Consider the following 18,136-nt stretch of genomic DNA (forward strand, 5'->3'; position numbering starts at 1 on the left):
TTAAAACCAAGTATCTATATGAGACCCTTTTCCCCTCAAGCAGTGCAAACCAAGTTTTCATCCCTCAGCTCTGTCCAGGCAGCCCCATGCTCTAGAGAGCCAGGATCATGCCAGAGGCAGGGCTGGGCAGAGTGATGTTCACTAAACTCACAAAAACACAACTGAAAGAGAACTATTCTTAAGAAAGACTCATGTACCATAAAAGGGGAATTTCCAGAAGGCTCTGATATTAGCAATTTGCCCTTCCATTCCCTTCCTCTCTAGTTTCAAGATGAGATGATGACAAAAGAAAGGCTTTCAGAAAAAAAAAAAAAAACACAACAACCACCATGAAACTCTGTATACAAACGTGTAAACGGACACAGTGTAACTTGTGGGAATTTCCACACCTGCTCTGATTCGCCATGAAAAGGAGGAAAAGCAAGGGTACCTTTGCCCCCACTCGCCCACATTCAGACATAATCATTAACTCCGTTTTCTTGCTTTAAAATAAATATCACAACTTATGGAGTACAAGTTTTCTTTTTCTTGTGGGGCAAAAGTAGTTTTTCCAAAGTAAGTTCCGAAGTGGGTGTTTTTAGAAGCAGAGAGAGCTGGGAATTTTCTCAAAAGTAGCACAAGTATGGATGGTTCTCCTTTTGCTTTCCAGTTTTACATAGGCATTTAAGGCCAAGATGCGCTGGCGAATTTCAGTAGAACGTTCCAGAGGGAGGGAAAGCACTCCATCTCATGGGGTGAGTGGACATTTATTGGGCATTCACTGCTTGCAGGCCTGGGATATTAGGTACTGTGGGGGAGTCATATTCAGGCAATAGAAGACAAAATCCAATTGAACAGGGAAATGAGCCAAACGAAAATGGACATAAAGATAAAAAAAAAAACCCCACATATGAAAACACAGACGCGTGCACATAGCCAGCTGTCGTGTCTATAAGCTGGGCTGAATCTGCTCACCTTGCAAAGATCTCCCGCACAGTGGGGACTGCCCACATAACACACATTTTTTAGTTTCTGCTGGAGGACCCTTATGTTTCTAGATCTCTTTAAATGGGGTCATTTACATCACACCCACTTGTTATTTTTTCCTAAACTCACGCCGCTTTATTATTTTAAAAATTCCCATCAAGGTATCATTTACATACAGCAAAATGAACACGTTTTCTGTGTACCATTTGATGAATTTTGACAAAAGCATACACCCCTGGAATGTACTCCCCCATCAAGATACGCAGCATTTCCATCCTCCCAGAAAGATCCCTTGAAGCCACTTTGTTTTTAAATTATTTGCATCTGAATGTTTTTGCGTGGAAATTATCAAAGCCAAATGTGTGGGAAGAAAGGCTAATCATCCATCATCTCCTACAAACACAGGTAGTGGAGGTTCTGAAGCCGGTGCGGGAGCCTGCACAGGCACGTTTGCCCGGGATGGGTGCTTTTATTGAATGCCAAGGGGCTTTTCAGGGACAGGCACGCAGGCCCTTCTCAGCAACCCAGTTGGCTGGCGCTTGATCATGGAACAGATTGCATGGGTTTTTCTGGTTTTGTTCTTTAGGCATCGGGGTTTACATGTTTAGAAAGAGGGAAGTTGAGGCTCAGTAGTCAAATGGACCATAGTCTCAAAGGAGCAAACGCTCTCCGATTAGGAGGGTGCAAGCAAGCACGGCTCAGAGCACAGCACGCCTTTCCAAAATTCTGTTGCAACATCATCAGAGGGAGTTCACATGACCAGGCAAATTAGAAATTTTCTTAACATTTCCTGTTTCCCAAATTTCAGAGACCAGCAGGGAATGTCTGGCCCAGAGTAAGGGACAGTGCTTTGACATGGTGTTGTCCTGCTGGCCTGTCCACGGGGGGAGGGGCTGGGCTGGGAGCAAAACCAAGGCCCGGCGTACTTCCTTTGGGGTGGGAGCGGGGGGTACCCTTGCTCCAGGGAACCGAACTGGCAGAGGGACCAGGAGTGGAAGGCCAGCCTGAGCAGCCGACAGGCCCCTCTACCGTTCTGGGCGTTCGTTTCTCATGTGAGGCTGAGCTACTTCATGGACGTTCGGACTGTAGGTCTTCAAAGCAAACACAGAATGAAAAAAAATCCTAAAATATTATGCAGGAAGTAGTTTTTTGTGTTTTTTTTTGTTTGTTTGTTTTAAATCACTTTTCCAAAATGGTACCCTGAGGTAATCCTTTCTTAAATCCCCCAGCAATCAAAACAATGTGGTTGCAAAAGTTTACAACTTTAGAACCTTTCAAAGGTCACCTCCCTGCCTCACACCCTCTCGCATAAGAGCATAACGGATATTTTGAGTCACATGTATTGTTCTTTGTTCATTTGCATTTGGTGAAATCCCTCTTTTGGACCAATTTAGTAAGTGGTGCCTTGGGCTCCCTTGGTGATTGTTTTCTTGTCTTGTATATATATTTTTTATGTCAAAAAAATGTAGACCCCCAGCAAAAAAAAATTGCGGGTGCAACCTCTGTCCCTTCTACTTTCTTTTTGCTCAGATGGTTTTTCCATCTTGCTTGGGCTGGAATTCCTTCTCCTTCACAGCGAACGAAGCCCTTCAGGGCTCCGATGAAGTCCCTGTCCTCCACGATGCTCTTAGACCTTTCTCTCCTTGGCCTCTCCCTACCTGACCTCTGGTGGAAGGGACATACTTTTCCATACTTCAGGCTCCCTTGGTGTGGTCTCCACCACTAGCCCGAGTTATGGAAGCGTTCTAGTGCCAATTACAAAGCGAGCCCGTACAAGAAAGATTGGCTAACTCGAAAATTTATCCTAAGCACTAACTGCCCCAGCACAGGGGTTTCCACCGAGGGAGATTCTCCAAATACAACGTATGGCAAGGAGCTCTGGGCCCGGCACCCCTTCTTCCCACCAGATGCACAGTGCAAGCCAGCTGCCACGGGAGGCCTGAGGGCCTGCTCCCTCCCCCGGCTCCGCGTGTAAGCCAGCCGCGCTGGCTTTTAGAAACATATTTCTTGCTCTATGAGTAATTTAAAAGTGAGTCATGCTCAGTTTCACCAGCCGGTACATGTGACCCACAGTGCTGGTTAAGTGTATCTATAGATGTGTAAACCAAAGCAGTTCTTAGAACACAGATTTCCCCCTCCCACGTGCTGTTTATTTCCCTTCACTTCGCAGGGGCTGAGCGATAGGATACAGATGAGCTCTGAGTACTGCCTTCTCCTCACTCCCGCCTGGGACAGCCCCGCAGAGGAAACAAAGCTCAGCATCCAGCGAGAGAAAATAAAAGGTCCTGAGGAGGAAAAGAGGCAGGCGAACGACCTAATAAACTTATTTTGTATTAGTAGACTATCAAGAAGCTCTGAGAAAAACCCATAAAAATCTAATGCGATGAAGATCCACATAAACAAAAGCTACTCTGAGTTGTTTCTTTCTGTCCTTGCAGATTTTAGACTTAAAGAAGTACAGCTCCATCTCTCTCTCTCTCTCTCTCTCTCTCTCTCTCACACACACACACACACACACACACGCACGCACATGCATGCACACGACCCACCGTATCCGCATTTCTAAAACAGAAAAACATTCCTGGGATCTGCTGTGGTCTGACTTGATAACTCACGCATATTAGCATGTTTTTATTTCTCCAGCTTGTCTTTATTCTTCTATCACTGGAGAAGGTGCAAGGCCCAGCTCAGGGACATGATTGTTGCAGGAAGGACGTCGGGTGACACAGCTGCCAAGCACTCTAGATAGTGTTTCCTACCTCCTTCTCACTTCCTTTTTTCTATTAAACCAAATGAAAAACTCCTTTGCCTGCTATCTTCCCATGGACGTCGCCACTTCTGCGATCCTTCATTATGTCTGCTCCCCGGTTTTATTTTGCTACTGGTTATAGAATAAGTCATGCCTCTCCAGTTTGATGGCAAGTTCTCTGAGGCGGGGAAGGAGGAATTTTACCCTGCATATCCCCATAGCACCTAGCCCACTGCGATGGGCAAATCAAACTTCCAGATCAAAAGAAATGCTATTCTTTTATTTTTGCCAAAACAGCGTAACAGGCAAGGTTTGCCTCATTTTTATCCCTCTGTTAACTGAGACTGCAGGCCAGCTGAAAGGCAGACTTTCTCGCTCATCCTAGTCGGAGGTTTTGTGGAAAGGAATAAATATATGGACTCTTCAACAAAAGGACAAATACAATGAGAGGCACGTACATGGCCCCATGAACAAGCATCGATTTAAGCATTCAACAAGTATCAGTTCACCTGAACTTCATATCGACCCAAGGAAGGAGGTGGTGTTATCATCCTCACTTCACACACGAGGACAGAGGCCGAGTAGGTAAGTCAGACCGAGCTGGATTCAAACACAGGCCACGTGGGTCCTCTGTGCTCCCGGGGGCTCTGCTGCATTCGTGTTCTAGCTGTGTGCCTCATCTTGTTCTCTACACGGATACCTGCTTGCGTGAACGCGTACTAAAAACCACCGTCGCTCAAGTCCATGTATAGAGAACTAATGATTAGATGTCATCTGCCAGGGAAACTTCAAAAAGAAGTATGGCAGTACGGGAGCCAAGTAAATAGCATCTTCCTGGAAGTGCAGGGAGACAACTCTTACCAGTCCACCCTGGAGAACCCGCTAAATGGCGCTACCCATGCTCCGTGGAGATACCAGGTTCAAATCTCTGGACAACCTGGAGGTAAGGATCCCCTTCAGACCAATATTTTACTATATACACCCAACAGAGTCTTCCCAAATCCCTAATTTCTCAACAGACAGAAACTCAATACAGCCCAACTCATAGCTGCAGTTGGATTTGTTTACTGTGTTTTAAATATGATTCTCAAGCAAGCCCGCACATGGCAGGCTTGAGAACTCCAGATTAGGTACAAGAAGAAAAACCTCATCCTGGTGGTCAAATCATGGCAGGAAATGATGCCACCAGCAATTATTCATGTATTAGCAGTTGCTTAAGTACCATAAGGCTTTTAGGGGAAAAGACTGGGAGGCAGTGGTTGGAAATGCAGCCCCATTATTAATGTAGTCAAGCTATTCAGCTGGATTCAATAAAGCAAAAAGCCCTGCCCAGACCAGTGTCTGTAGTAGAAGATGCTAAGAGCTGGGTTTTTTGTTTTTTGTTTTTTTTTTAATCTGGCTTTATTGAATCCAGGCTTGATATACAGCATTCCTTCTTCTTGAATGGCTGAAAAACCATCCCATGCATTTGAAGCCATGGGAGAGAAAACGGACTGAAGTTGTGTCAAGAAAGCACAGTTAGATTTAAGGGAGAGAACTTCATAACATTCGAGGCGATCAAAACCTTGGTAGCCCTCTGGATATATTGTCAAGACAGGCTGTGAAATCCTCTTATCAATTCAGCTCAGGTTAAAAACCATGACTGGGAGCCTCCCGTGGTCCCGGCCCCACGCGGGTCCTGTGGGGCTCCGGGCACAGCAAGGTGAACAAAATGTAACCCCAGCTCCTGAGGATCTCACCACCCAGGGAAGGAAGCAGGAGTCTGCCCTGACTAGCACTGGCAGACACGTTCCGGGTTGGATGAACATCTTTGGTATCTCTGTTTGTGTGTCTGTCCCTCTCCGCAGTCTTACTGCTATCACTTTTCATGTCTCTGGCTCTTCACTGTTTTAGGACTGTTTTGTCCCCATCTCCCAGACCCCAAGCCTCAGACCTCTCTGGCCTGGGGAGCCCACAGGCATCTTCTGTGTTTATTCCTCCAAGCACATCATTGGCCGGCTGCAGCTGCCTCCACTCCCCTGCTCGGTGGCCCAATTCACCCTGCTCAGTAATGCCGAGAGGCCTTTCTGATCCCCATCTCTCTTGCAGAGTTGGCTGCAGAACCTGACGAGAAGCCATGAGAGGAGTCTACTCCTTGGGTGAGGCCATCAGGCCAACTGCGCCATATTCACCTGCTCAACAATTTCCTGAGCGCCAAGAGCCCAGGTACAGAGGGCAAGTAAAGAATGATTCGGTAAGACTGTCCTCCAGGACTTTTTATGATCTAGCGAAGGAATAAAAAAGACCTCAGCCCAAGGGAAATCACAAATAAACTATATGACAATGTTAAAAACAGCAACGACTCCCAGGAAGGGTCTAATTGGTCCAGACTGTTATCACTGAAAAGCAATGCCCCAAATGGGCAGAGTCCTTGTTTCAGATCTCCTTCCAGGCTGTCCTATCTACGTGTGAGCAAGTCCGTCGTCGTTTTGTTAAACCAGGTGCCTCAATCCAACATGGGTTATGGATGCGCCTGGAGGCCCACAAGACACAATGCCAGGAGCTCATCACCCTCTGCAGAAAGGATCTGCGGTGTGGTGGGCACGCAGGGCTTTATACACAGCCCTGTACCGTGGCCCCAGGCAGAGAAACCTAATAGAAGAGGGACACCAGGAGGTGCTAAGGAGGAGAGAGACAGCTCTAAGGGAAGGAGAAGAATATTCTCTACAGGTGGAGAAACTTGGCCAAACCTTGGATGGGGCCTTGAAAGATGAGAGGATTTGGATCTGGGAAGGGATGGTGGTCACTCCAGACAGATTGGCTGCCAGGGACTCTGGAGGGGCAGGGCTAATGCATGCATATCTTGCCTGGCTCAGGAACGCAATCTTGGACATTGAAGGTCCCTGGGGAGTGATGTCCCTAGCATTATACTCTGTCACTTCCCATTGCCCTACAATCCAGCCAGCTCCCATTCCTTCCCATTCCCTTCACAGTGACCCTTCCAGGCTAGGATGTTGGTGACACCTTTTTCCAGGTCCCAGGGCTTCCCGGCAAGCTGAATTGCCAGCTGGCTTTTGCCCGTTTCCCTTAACCTGCCCTGATGGCGCTGGGAGCTGGTGCTTTCACTCCCACACCGCTTGTCGGCCATTGTGTGGCAACAGTAGAAAGAGAGCCAGATGAGATAGAACAGACTCTGTGATGGAACATACACAGAGGACGCACTGGCTGGGAACATTTGCATAAGGTACACTAATAGTCCCTGACCCAGAAGATACCCTGAAGTGTGTCACACCAGCTTGCACTGGCCAAGACTAGGCAATAGTACCCAGATCGTGGAAAATGTATATATATATAAATGTCTATATATATATGTATATATAAACAATGAATTCAAATGAAATGTATTTGGGGGGAAATAATTTCAGAGCCAAGGAGCATTATAATGAGTTGGTGTTCTTAGAAAGGTGTCAAACAGAGATAAGTATTAACAAATCCTTCTAATCCTGGGCAGATTATATAATCATATTGACTTTGAGTGCAACAGTTTACAGAGGGGAAATGGGACATCAGATAGGTTAAGTCTGGGTGGGAAACGTTAAGGACTGAAGCATTAGGAATGATGCACTCCTTAAAGGATCTGAATTTATACTGGTGGACTTACTCACCTCTTTCCCTCCCTCCCTTCCATGGAGCGAGGTCCTGAGCTAGATGCTGAGACGACACACGAGAATAAGATACGATTCTTGTCTAATGCAGCCCGCGCTCCAGCCAGGGAGACCAACAGCTAACAAATTCTCACGTTGAAACACAATAAGGTGCTACGGTAGAGGTATGTGGAAAATGCTCCAGGAGCATGAAGGAGGGTGGCATCTGTTTCAAAGGGACTCCTCTGGCATATAATTCTCTAGTTAATATTTCTCATGTGTCTGACTGCTTGGGGCGTAACTACCTTTCACAGTTACCTTTTCTCTCTCTCTTTGTCTCTGTCTCCCTCTTTCTCTCCCTCTCCCTCATTTCCTTTCTTCACCCACCATCTATTTGTCCATCACCTCCCTCTTTATCTATCTGTCGTCTATCTGTGGAACATTTTAGACCACACAACTTTCTAGACAGGTTCCTTTTCTTGCTGTTGGGACAGCCTAGCTACCAAAGATCATTTTGCCAACGTGAAAGTTGACAAAGGGAGTTTGCAGTTCCTTCTCTGCAGGACTTAAAACAGGATTGTTCTCATCTGGCTGGGATGGTTGGGTGGTCTTGCCTAAAGGCAGCAGGGCCGACCAGAGGACTTTTCAAGGGCTCCTGGACATCCTTGTTTCCCTTGTGGCCAAGAACCTGTAAGTCTCTTTGGACCCCGAGCTGCTGCTACCCTTTCAGCACGGGACTTGGCTGCCGAGGCCAAAAGCTGAGGTGAGGAATGGCGGCCCTGGAGGGTACATTTCCATGGTCTGAGAGGTCATTGTTGCAGCTGGCTGCCATTCTAAGAGAGACCGTCAACTCTGCACTGAGAATCACACCAGGGTTATAATCATCCATAACGGACATCAAGAGCCAAAAATCCCTGAAATGCTTGAACTCAGAATTTTGTTATGTAGCTTGCGTTTCCTAATGCCCTAAAGCTTCTGATCTGTTTCCAGTTGGAGGGAAATGTAAACAGCTCCGCTCACTGGTAAATTTGGCCTCTGTAGCATAAATTTCCAAAGGTTCCCTCATGTCCTGTTGAGTAAAAAGTCCTCATGGAATGTCAATGATTTTTAGGTGCTCTGCATATCCCTGGGAAGGGGAAAGGTAATCTGAGGATGGTATCTAGAAACAATGCCGACCAATGGTCACTGTGCTTTCTCTACAAGAACCCAGACCAAACAGGGGAATGTAAACACCATTTCATACACACTGAGCAGGCTCAGTGGTCATGAGTCTTTATTTTGGGGCCTTAACTGTCTTTGACTAGAGCTGCTTATTGGCCCACAGGCAGTGAATCCGGAGGCCTGATTCTGAGGTTCTGGTTTGCCTTCTTGGATTCTTAAAGTCTGACAAGGGCTGCCCGGGTCTACAGGCATAGGCAGGCACCCAAAACAATCTAGTGACATTCATTCCCTAACTGATTCCTTGACGGGCTTCTCTGGATCTGTCAGAAGCAACCAGCCCTTGTTTTCCAAATTAAATGCAGACAAGAGTTGCATTTTCTTTTCGGGATAGATACCAGTGGACATCATCAAGGTAATTTCAATCCTCTTTTAAATGTTACCTTTGGGGAGAACAGAGATGATCTTTTTTATATTCTTTCACATTTTTCAATGTAAACTCATATAATCAATCGCCATGTTCTGATTATAACCACCTGAGAGGAAGCCTGACATGGTGGCTGATCCTGGCTCAGGCACAAACTAGGGCGTGGTCTTGGGCAACGTGCTAAATGTGTCCCTGTGCCTCAGTTTCTTCATCTGTAAAGTGGAGCTAAGCATAGGACCTACCTCATTCAGTCCTTGTGAGGATTAAATGAGTTATTACATGTAACACGCTTAAAGTAGGTACCCGGAACATGGTAAGTACTCCGTGTTAGCTATTAGTATTATTATCGAGAATGAATAAATCACAGAGCTAATCAAAACTGAGCAGATGAGGCAGCATCTAGGAACCTGGGTTTTAAATGAGATGCAAAGAGCTGGAATGGTCCCTGGGCACAGTAAGTGCCTGATGTTCACAATTCATACCTTGGGCACCTGGTCCTACTTTTATTTTGAATTATTGTTTACGACCTTCACTTACCCTTGCAGAGCTCTATGGAAGCACGTTACATTTTGCTTCCTCTCTACCACCTTTGATGTTCAGGGAGAAAAGGCACAGACCCCAGCCCCACGTCGGAGGGAATCCCCCACTAACAAAAAGTTTGGTTCTGGTATAAACATCGTGATCAGTTCTTCTCTTCGTTTTTATTCCTGAAAGAAAGTGGCACACCTAAGATCGAGAAAAATTCTCTTGCAGCCTGTATGTTACAGCCTCACCATTAAAACCCACCAATGCCAAAAACACCAATTCCACCTGAACATTTTGGGTGTTATTTGTTTAAACATGTTTGTTTTCTTAGTGAAGCTAAAAATATTTTCCTGTGGTGTTTCTGAAGGGACATTTAGACTAAAATAAAAATAAAAATAAATGACATGTTTAAAAAAGTTATATTCATCAGACCTGGGACAAAGTATAGAAAATGGGTGGAGGAAGTGAATGTTAGGACCTGTGTAGTAGTTTTCCTATTTTGGTTGCTCTAAATAGACGTGGAAAAACACATTGAAAGAAAAAAGTCTATCTCCACCCTGTACAAGTGAGGAATGAAAAAACATTTACTCATATTGGAATTAAGCTTCTAAATAAATTAGTACGTGTCCATGTAATATTTTTTCCTGTTATTATATATCAAACCCTGTTCCTATGAACTATAATAATTACATGAAACTGCTATTTTGTACCAGACTTTTTATCATTGGGTACAGTCTTGACAAAAGGAGCAGAGAAATTTCAGGGAGTGGTGATTATAAAGAAATATTTATGGTAGAATACTGACTATAATAAAATTTGACTTGCAGTTTCTTTTTAAGTGAGAAAAACACAGTGACAGTCTTAGCAAAGAAAGGGACATTGGACCCAGGGTTTTCTCCTGTGGATAACAGAAATCCTTTATTAGGAAATTTCACCTTTGGGGAATCCATTATTCCCTCAAAATATCAGGCTAAATTTCCTCTGTTTGTGAATTTTTCTGGGGAGAAAGCACATAGCTTTAATTTAATCCTCAAAGAGATATAGATACGAATATTGATTATATACACACGCGTTTAATTTTGTGGAATGCCATTAAGAACCACAGAGCAACCCCCTTTAAAAAATGTTTATTGTCTGCCATTTCACCGAAGAGGTCACACTGAACCACAAATCAAAGTTAAGGGAGACCTTGACATTCTACAGAAGTCTGCCATATTATGTCCAAAGTCACCTTCCTCAAATAGAATCTTCATGCAAAAGGCTGACATTGAGTGGTCCTTCAGTCACTTTCCAAGGTTCAAGTACGTTTCACTCCCTAGAACGTCAGGAAGCCAAGTCGTCAGCACTGATGGAAAATACTGGGTAAGAACGTCCGACCTTCACCATCGCACTCATCCTCCTTTGCTGAGCCTCGAAGGACAGAAGCTAATTTGAAGATTCTTCATTTGTCAGCTGATGAAAAAACTGTATATAGAGAATGTATCCTAAATTCAACTTGGAAAGGGCAGCCACACAAACGCCATGGTGAAACAAGCTAACAGTGTGCTCCTCTGTCTGCAAACTTTCACACAAATTATTTCCAGGAGTCATATTCCAAGTATTTAACAGCCAGCCCGGTGCGCACCCAGGCCAATCAGAGCCGACTTGAGCTGGCTGTAAACAGCGACCACAGCTGTGCCAGGCCATCCCAGGTGAATTCCAGCACTGGTTAGTTTATTCGAGGTCCCTAATGGTGCTAAATCTGTTTTGCCAATGGGTTTAAGAAGAAATTCAAAGGTGAGAGAGCTGAGCTCAGAGAAGTTGAGAGGTGGCCAGAACCAGCTGGCTACCAAATCACCAGAGATGAGATTTAAAGCAGATCCTTGGACCCCTGCTCTCCCCTCCCCCCACTCTCCCCTCCCCCCACTCTGTAGGTGCCCAGAAATGTTCTCGGGGAGCCTAGCTTGCCTGGAGCCTGGGCCACAGGGGACAACGAAGCTACTGGGACCAGTCAGCAGTCTAATCGGCTTAGACACACCTTTAGAGCCTGCAGGACAAGCGATCCCTGCTCTCGACCTTTCTGTGGGGCTTGCACCTCTGCGAGCAGAGTGACCCGGGGCTGGTCAAGGGCACCAGCTTCGCCAGGATCTTCAAAGCCTGAGACGTGGGAAGCACTCACCAGAGACGTGACTTAGGATGATCGGAAGGGAGGTGACAGCTGTGGATGGCACTTTCAAGCAAAGGTACAGCTAAAAAATGATCCCGGCTCTAACTATGGACACGGTCGTTTGGTTGTGTACCTTCCCAGACGAGCCATTCCGTTTGCTCCTGTCAGCATTCTGCATGGTCCACCAACAGGATATTCCTTTATGAGGATGGGGAGCAGTGGCGGGAACGGAATCGAGTGTTGAGAAAAGCCTGGTGATAAAATCGCTTACAGACCAGTCAGTATTTTCCATAATGATGAGATGCAGCCTGAGAAAAGTGGGTCTGTCTCTCATCCTTTCTTCACACCTTTCGGACACTAGAGACCCACTGAGTATGTGAGGGAGGCTTAGGGGGCCCACGTGGGTGGTCAGGTCCCTGGGGACCAGGGTTCTAGAACCTTCTTGCTGTTGACTCATGACAGGAAGTTTGTCTGCCTCGCAGGGTCCAGCGTGAGGAAGAGCTTGCTCAGGAAATGTTTGCTGATTGAATGAGTGAGTGAATGAATACGTGAAATAATGAATGATGAGTTAGTGAATAAGTGAGTGAGTGAGTGAGTGGTAGGTACGTCCAAGGACAGGAATACTCAGATTTCGGTCGGTTGCTGGGACCCCTCAGATAGAAGGTACCAGACATGCCTTTCCTAAGGGCAGGTGAAGTGCTAACTACCCAACCATAGTTTGCATGTCCCATCGAATTCACCTCTACCAGCTGCCTCTCCACAAAATGAAGACTAGCACAACAAACACTTGACCCAAAAAAATCCAAAACACCTAGCCTGGGGCGTGTGATTGCAGGCAGAGGCCCCCTCCGTGGCAGTGTGCCAGAGGGTCCCCTTGCAGTCCTCTGAACACCCACCCTGGGCCCTCCACCACCACGCTGTCCACTCAGCCTGGAAAGCTCTGTGCTCTACCTCCCCACTGTCCTCAACAGCCCACCCAGGAGACCACGGACAAGTCCCCGTGGCCCGACAGGCGCTCCTCACCACACTTCTGTCATCCACCTCCCTAGGCGCTTATTGAAGGCTGCCTTGGGTTGGAATCTTTGTTCACATTTCAAACTGGATTTCGACCTCTTCAGTGTCAGAGAACCTAGCACCAGGCTTGACAGGTGGCTGTTTGTGGATGAGTAACAAAGATACTATGGCAAGTTCGGCTTTTCCCTTCAAGTGTTTTTTGGCTTTTACGTTTTTAATGACCCTCATGAAACAGAACCCTGGACTCTGGGGTGAGACGTGGTGGTGGCTCGCAGAGGGCTGGAGAAGCAGGGCGTGGGGCGGGTCTGAGGATCGGGCTTCCAAGCTGCCCTGGGTGCAGACTGACAGCTCACCAGGGAAGGGCTGCTGGGTGCCCCCTGTCACATGCTCTCCCTACCTCCAGGAAGAGACAAGGGTAGAAAATTGACCCGCCCGTCCTTCTCCAAAGAACAGCAGCACTGAGCCAGCTTCACGGGGATGCGCACCCCGCTCAACAGTGCTATGTGGTCATGACCACTTCTCTGAGCTGACAGTCCCATGAGCTGGAGGGGTGGGAAGAGAACCGGGGCCTCTGGGGTTCTAGTTCTGGGCTATGTCCTCTAAGCCAGGGGCCTCAGGATAAATCAGTGGGAGATTGGGGGCCACGAAATCACCTGGCTGTGGCATAAACTACCAGCTAGTTACAGCATAGGCTACTTTGCTTAAAAATGGCACCAAGTACGGGGAGCCTGGGTGGCTCAGTTGTTAAGCGTCTGCCTTCAGCTCAGGTCATGATCCCGGGGTCCTGGGATTGAGCCCCGCATGGGCTCCCTGCTCAGCGGGAAGCCTGCTTCTCCCTCTCCCACTCCCCCTGCTTGTGTTCCCTCTCTCACTGTGTCTCTCTCTGTCAAATAAATAAATAAAATCTTTAAAAAAAAATGGCACCAAAGAACAGAGTTTGCCGATCTTCAAACTTAGGAGATCACCCGCCAGCTGGACGTGGCCAGCCACTCAATAGGAAAGCACTCCAAGATTCCAAGAGACTAAATGCTCATAACTGCTGTTTAGAAATGTAAATGGCCCTGGGGCGCCTGGGTGGCGCAGTCGGTTAAGCGTCTGACTCAGGTCCTGATCTCAGGGTCCTGGGATCGAGCCCTGTGTCGGGCTCTGTGCTCAGCGGGGAGTCTGCTTGAGATTCTCTTTCTCTCTCCCTCTGCCCCTCCTGCTTGTGCTCTCTCTTTCTCTCAAATAAATAAATAAATCTTTAAAAAAGAAATGTTAATGGCCCTAAATTATAACCAGAGATGGAAATGTGTCTAGGGACAGGGAGGGACATTCTGTAATCGAGTCTCAGGGTTGTCTGGCTTCTCCCAACGCGCAGGGTGAATACAAACGGTTTATAGATGTGGGCGAAGGTTCTCAGAATGAAAAATGTCCATTTCTATCAAAGATTGAAATGCAGTTTGGGAAAACAATTACCTGCCTGGGATCCTGGGAAAGTAAAACTTCCTGGTTTCTCTGCCAAGAAGAACGATTGTAAAACAAGGCCTGAGAATCTCACAAACAAGATTTTAGAATTTTATCCAAACAGCTGCAGTTCACCTTCAAGGAGCCCAGACGCACTTGGGTCTGATGGATGTTGCAACACCAAGTTTGAGGTCTCCCCGGTCTGGTGCCAAGAGCTGGCCCCACGAGACAAAGACAGAACAGTTGCTCTCTTAATGGGAGCAGAAAACAACCCCCCCCCCCACACCCACCACCCAACCTCTCTGCTTTGTTGTGAAATTGTCACTGTGCCTTTGAGGAGAGATTAAAATCCTAGCCATGTCAAATTTAAAGGGCAGGTTCCCAGGCAGGGAAGGGAGAGGGGTTCGGGTGGGGGGTGGGAAAAGCCAGTTGCAATGAATTTACGGAGGATTTGGGGATCACAAAAGTCACGGGCCTTGACTCAGTTAAAATTAATGGAAAAGTACAAGTCCGCAACTTAAAAATAATAGTAAAATAAAGCGGCAGGGATATTCTGGCTTGTTCTCTGCTTTCACTCTTGAGCCTGCTTGGGAATCCGGGAGCAGGTTTCCCAAGGACAGCGTGGGTGCCGAGCAAGTGGCTGTTTTTACCTACTTTTCTGCCCTCGACACACAAAGACTCTGCAGTGGAGAGTGAGGATGAACGGTCCATCCATGGCTGAACATTTCCTGAGGGCCAGGGAGGTGCTCAGCAAAGTTGCTGGCATTGGTGGGGAGAACACAAAGAGTATGAGCTCTCAAGGCATGGGCAGAAAAGACTAGAGAGCCTGAGAGAGGCCGCCAGAAAGCTCCCTGGCTCGGCACCCTTGCCAGATTCTCAGACTACACAGGACACCCCGCCTTCAAGAAGACAGCTCTGGATCCCCCCAGAGCCCCTGAATCTCTCATCTGGTTCCAAGTCTTTAGAAGTGCCCGAACCAGCTAGATACGTGGGGGCCCCTCCACATCTTCTCTCCTGGCTCCGTTTGTAAAACAAGGAAAGATAGGTGACACCAAAGAGGTTCTCATCCCACGGGTTTGGTTCCCAAAGAGCTATCCATTGGGGTGTGGGACGGAGGGCCCCCAGCTCCACCTGAGGGAGGGAGCACATCTCAGCCAAGGTCCTGGGCCATTTCCAGGCCTGAATATTCCCATTGCTCTTCAGATGGACACTGACGTCGAAGAAATACTCCTTGATTAAAGAAATCTTCTGATTCAAGTCATGAGACTGTCATCGTTGGCCCGTCCTCCTTTCTAAGAGGAGAGAACTAACAGTGCCTACCTCGCAGGTTAGGGTTCTTATGAAGATGACACGAGCTGCCATACGCGGTGCTTTGAACAGAACCTGGCACGTAGTATGTGTTCAACAGATGTGAAATTCCCTTTCTGTTGTGAGTGCCATTATTCTCGACTGTTCATTCACTTACCCTTCTGTTTTCCCACTCGATGAACACTCTATGTTTTGCCACATATCACAAAGGTATTTTGATGAATGTTTAATGTCCCCCATCATTCATGAAAGAACTCCAGGGTGCCCGGTTAAAGAAGCATACGGCGGGCAGTCTATGCTGCCTATCAAGCAGGCACAAGATTTGACACGATTAAAAGAAGCCTTCCTCTTCTGCAACTTTCCTGCCTTCATTTCCCTTTTCTCCTTTCTCCTCCCTTCCAAATTCCCTAAAGAGTCCTAGCAGATATTCTACTAGCCCCTGACAGGTTATGGAAAATGAGTTTCAGTAGCATGAAGATAAATGTCACACATAAAGTTGCTCACCAAATTGTGGTGAGCAGGGAAGGCAGAGACTGAAATCCCTCCCTGAAGCAGAAAGCCTTGGTGTTGCTAGGAGTTCTGGTCCTCAAGCAAAAACTGCAGCAGGAATCCCCTCTTTCCCTTTGTGAAATGGAAGCTAGAGCAAGGGCCCTCTCCCTTGTGCTACACGGCTCCTCCGCGGCATTTGCCGCCCTGGAGAGAGTTGGGGGAGGCCGGCCGTCTGCCCACCCCGTCCGGGCTCGGTCTCCATGGTGTTTTCCACTCTTCCAGGCTGACCAGAGCCCTGTGGATGCTGCTACCTGTCAGCTAAGTGGCTAGGCTCATCTGGTGAGATCTCTGCCTCCGAGAAGCCACAGGGATTGACGCTGCAGCGCGAAGCACACTGATCTCCCGCTAATACTCAGCAGACCCCCTTCCCTGGGTGGGGCCCCTATTGTAGCTGCTCCCATGGGCAGACACATCCCCTTTCTTATTATAGTTACATCAAAACAATAAGCAGTAAAGCCACCGAGGGTCCTGGTGGGCTCCCGCAGATCAACATCCTCACAATGCCCACGGAAACTTGTCAGTGCACAGACTCTTTGATTCACTGTGGTCCACGGGGCTTCTCGTGCCTTTAAAAATAAATATTAATGCTGAGAGGTGCTTTGTTTCATTTTGCACTCTCATGGCTGATGACTGAAGGCTCCAAATGAGACACTTTTAGGGCAATCAAGTAAAAAAAGGGGGCGACACACTCATTTTTGCCTCTCTAGTCAGAAGTTTGGCTAGAGTTTACTAATTTGGAGGATGCCAGTTTTAGAGTTCATCATCTCAGTCTGACTTGTAAATCAAAGGTGGAATTACCCTGCCGCGTGGCTGCTGGCCCCAATGTGCGTCGCATGTCGGGGTACGGCAGAAGTTCACAGACATCACTGGAAGGTTCAGGAAACTAGGAGGTGGGAAGCAAGCGGTAGAAGATGGTGAGACTCAGATACAGAGCACATCCAGGGCCTCCCCTACAGAGAGGGTGAGGACTTGGCTTTCCCTTATAGAAAGGCTCTCGGCACGGGCTGTATCAGAATCACCCAGGAGCTTGGTAGAAATACAGACGTGGGGGTCTTCTGTGAACCCAGACCTCTGTACTTTTTGTTAGCTCTCCTAAACCAAGACTTCAGAACCCCTCCCTTTCAGGAGAGCAGAGAGAAGTCACTGATGAGAAGAGCTGGTAAAGTTTTATCGGAACAGAAATGTAAATTTCTTCTCATCATATTATTAAGCTATTATTGCGGAATGCCTGGCATGTGCCCAACTTCACAGTCATTCCAGCAAACCCACAACACAACCCCACAGGTGGGACTGACCATCCCTGTTTCACTGATAAGGACTCAGCAGCTCAGAGAGGGTCACGTGAACTCTGTCCAGAGATGCACAGCCAGTAAGCCGGAAAGCCCAGATGCGTTCTCGCACAACTGAATCCCAGGGCTGCCTCAGTTTCTCAAGTTTAACCCCCAGGGGCTGGGCGGGCACGTGGCCCTCTTGCAGGGGAGCTCCTGGTGCTTGCTAGCTGTACCACCCTTCACCACACCCGGGCAGCCCTTAGTTACTTCCCTTCTTCCTGATCCCGTCCTTCTCCCTTGTCTTGCTTTGCCTTCACCCTTTCTCCTTTCTTTAGAGAAGCTACTTTCAGTCTTGCTCACAGTGACATCCCTCAGGAGGTTCTGAGCCTCACCTGCAGAGTGACCGGTGGAACTGGTTTGGGATGTGGCCTGGGCATCAGGATTTTTAAATACTCCTAGGTGATCCTAAAGGGGCTCCTGGCTGGCTCAGCCAGTGAAGCATCCGACTCTTGATTTCAGCTCAGGTCGTGATCTCAGGGTCACGAGATCGAGCCCCGCACTGGGCTCCTTGCTCAGCGGGGAGTCTGCTTCTCTCCCTCTCCCTCTGCTCATGTGCGCTCTCTCTCTTTCTTTCTCAAATAAATCAATCAATCTTTAATAAACAAATAAACACTCCTGGGTGATTCTCATGTGCAGCGAAGATTACGGAGACCTGCTTTCTCTAGGTCTGCCAGACGCAGCCTGCCGAACCAGGAAAGTCACCGGGACATGCCCAAGCCCGCTGTTGTAAAAAAAAAGACCTGTGAAGAAGCACAAGGTGGCCTCCAGTGACCCTCATATCAGCTGAGAAAACATCTGGCTATTTCCAGCTGAGCACATGGAATGAGAATCCCAACACCTCAACGGGCAAAGTGTGCCTTGGCCGGTCTCTGCTGGGGACAAGGCGACAGCCAC

The 18,136-nt window shown here is 47.6% G+C and overlaps 1 protein-coding gene across 3 annotated transcripts in view; it reads right to left on the bottom strand.

The window, feature by feature from the left end:
- BCL2 (BCL2 apoptosis regulator) overlaps nucleotides 1-18,136 on the bottom strand; it is a 167,408-nt gene that overhangs the window by 31,344 nt on the left and 117,928 nt on the right. Inside the window, exon 3 of one of the 3 annotated variants that reach the window (XM_027575635.1) lies at nucleotides 10,566-10,912. The exons of 1 other annotated variant lie outside the window; for it this stretch is intronic. In XM_027575635.1, the coding sequence (XP_027431436.1) occupies nucleotides 10,874-10,912 (39 nt within the window). In that variant the 3' untranslated portion in view covers nucleotides 10,566-10,873. Of the gene's footprint in view, nucleotides 1-10,565; nucleotides 10,913-14,391; nucleotides 16,795-18,136 lie in introns of those variants that run through there. One more of the 3 variants, XM_027575632.1, reaches the window with a different exon arrangement.

The sequence above is a fragment of the Zalophus californianus genome, chromosome 14 (assembly GCF_009762305.2).
Source record: "Zalophus californianus isolate mZalCal1 chromosome 14, mZalCal1.pri.v2, whole genome shotgun sequence".
Lineage (NCBI taxonomy): Eukaryota > Metazoa > Chordata > Mammalia > Carnivora > Otariidae > Zalophus > Zalophus californianus.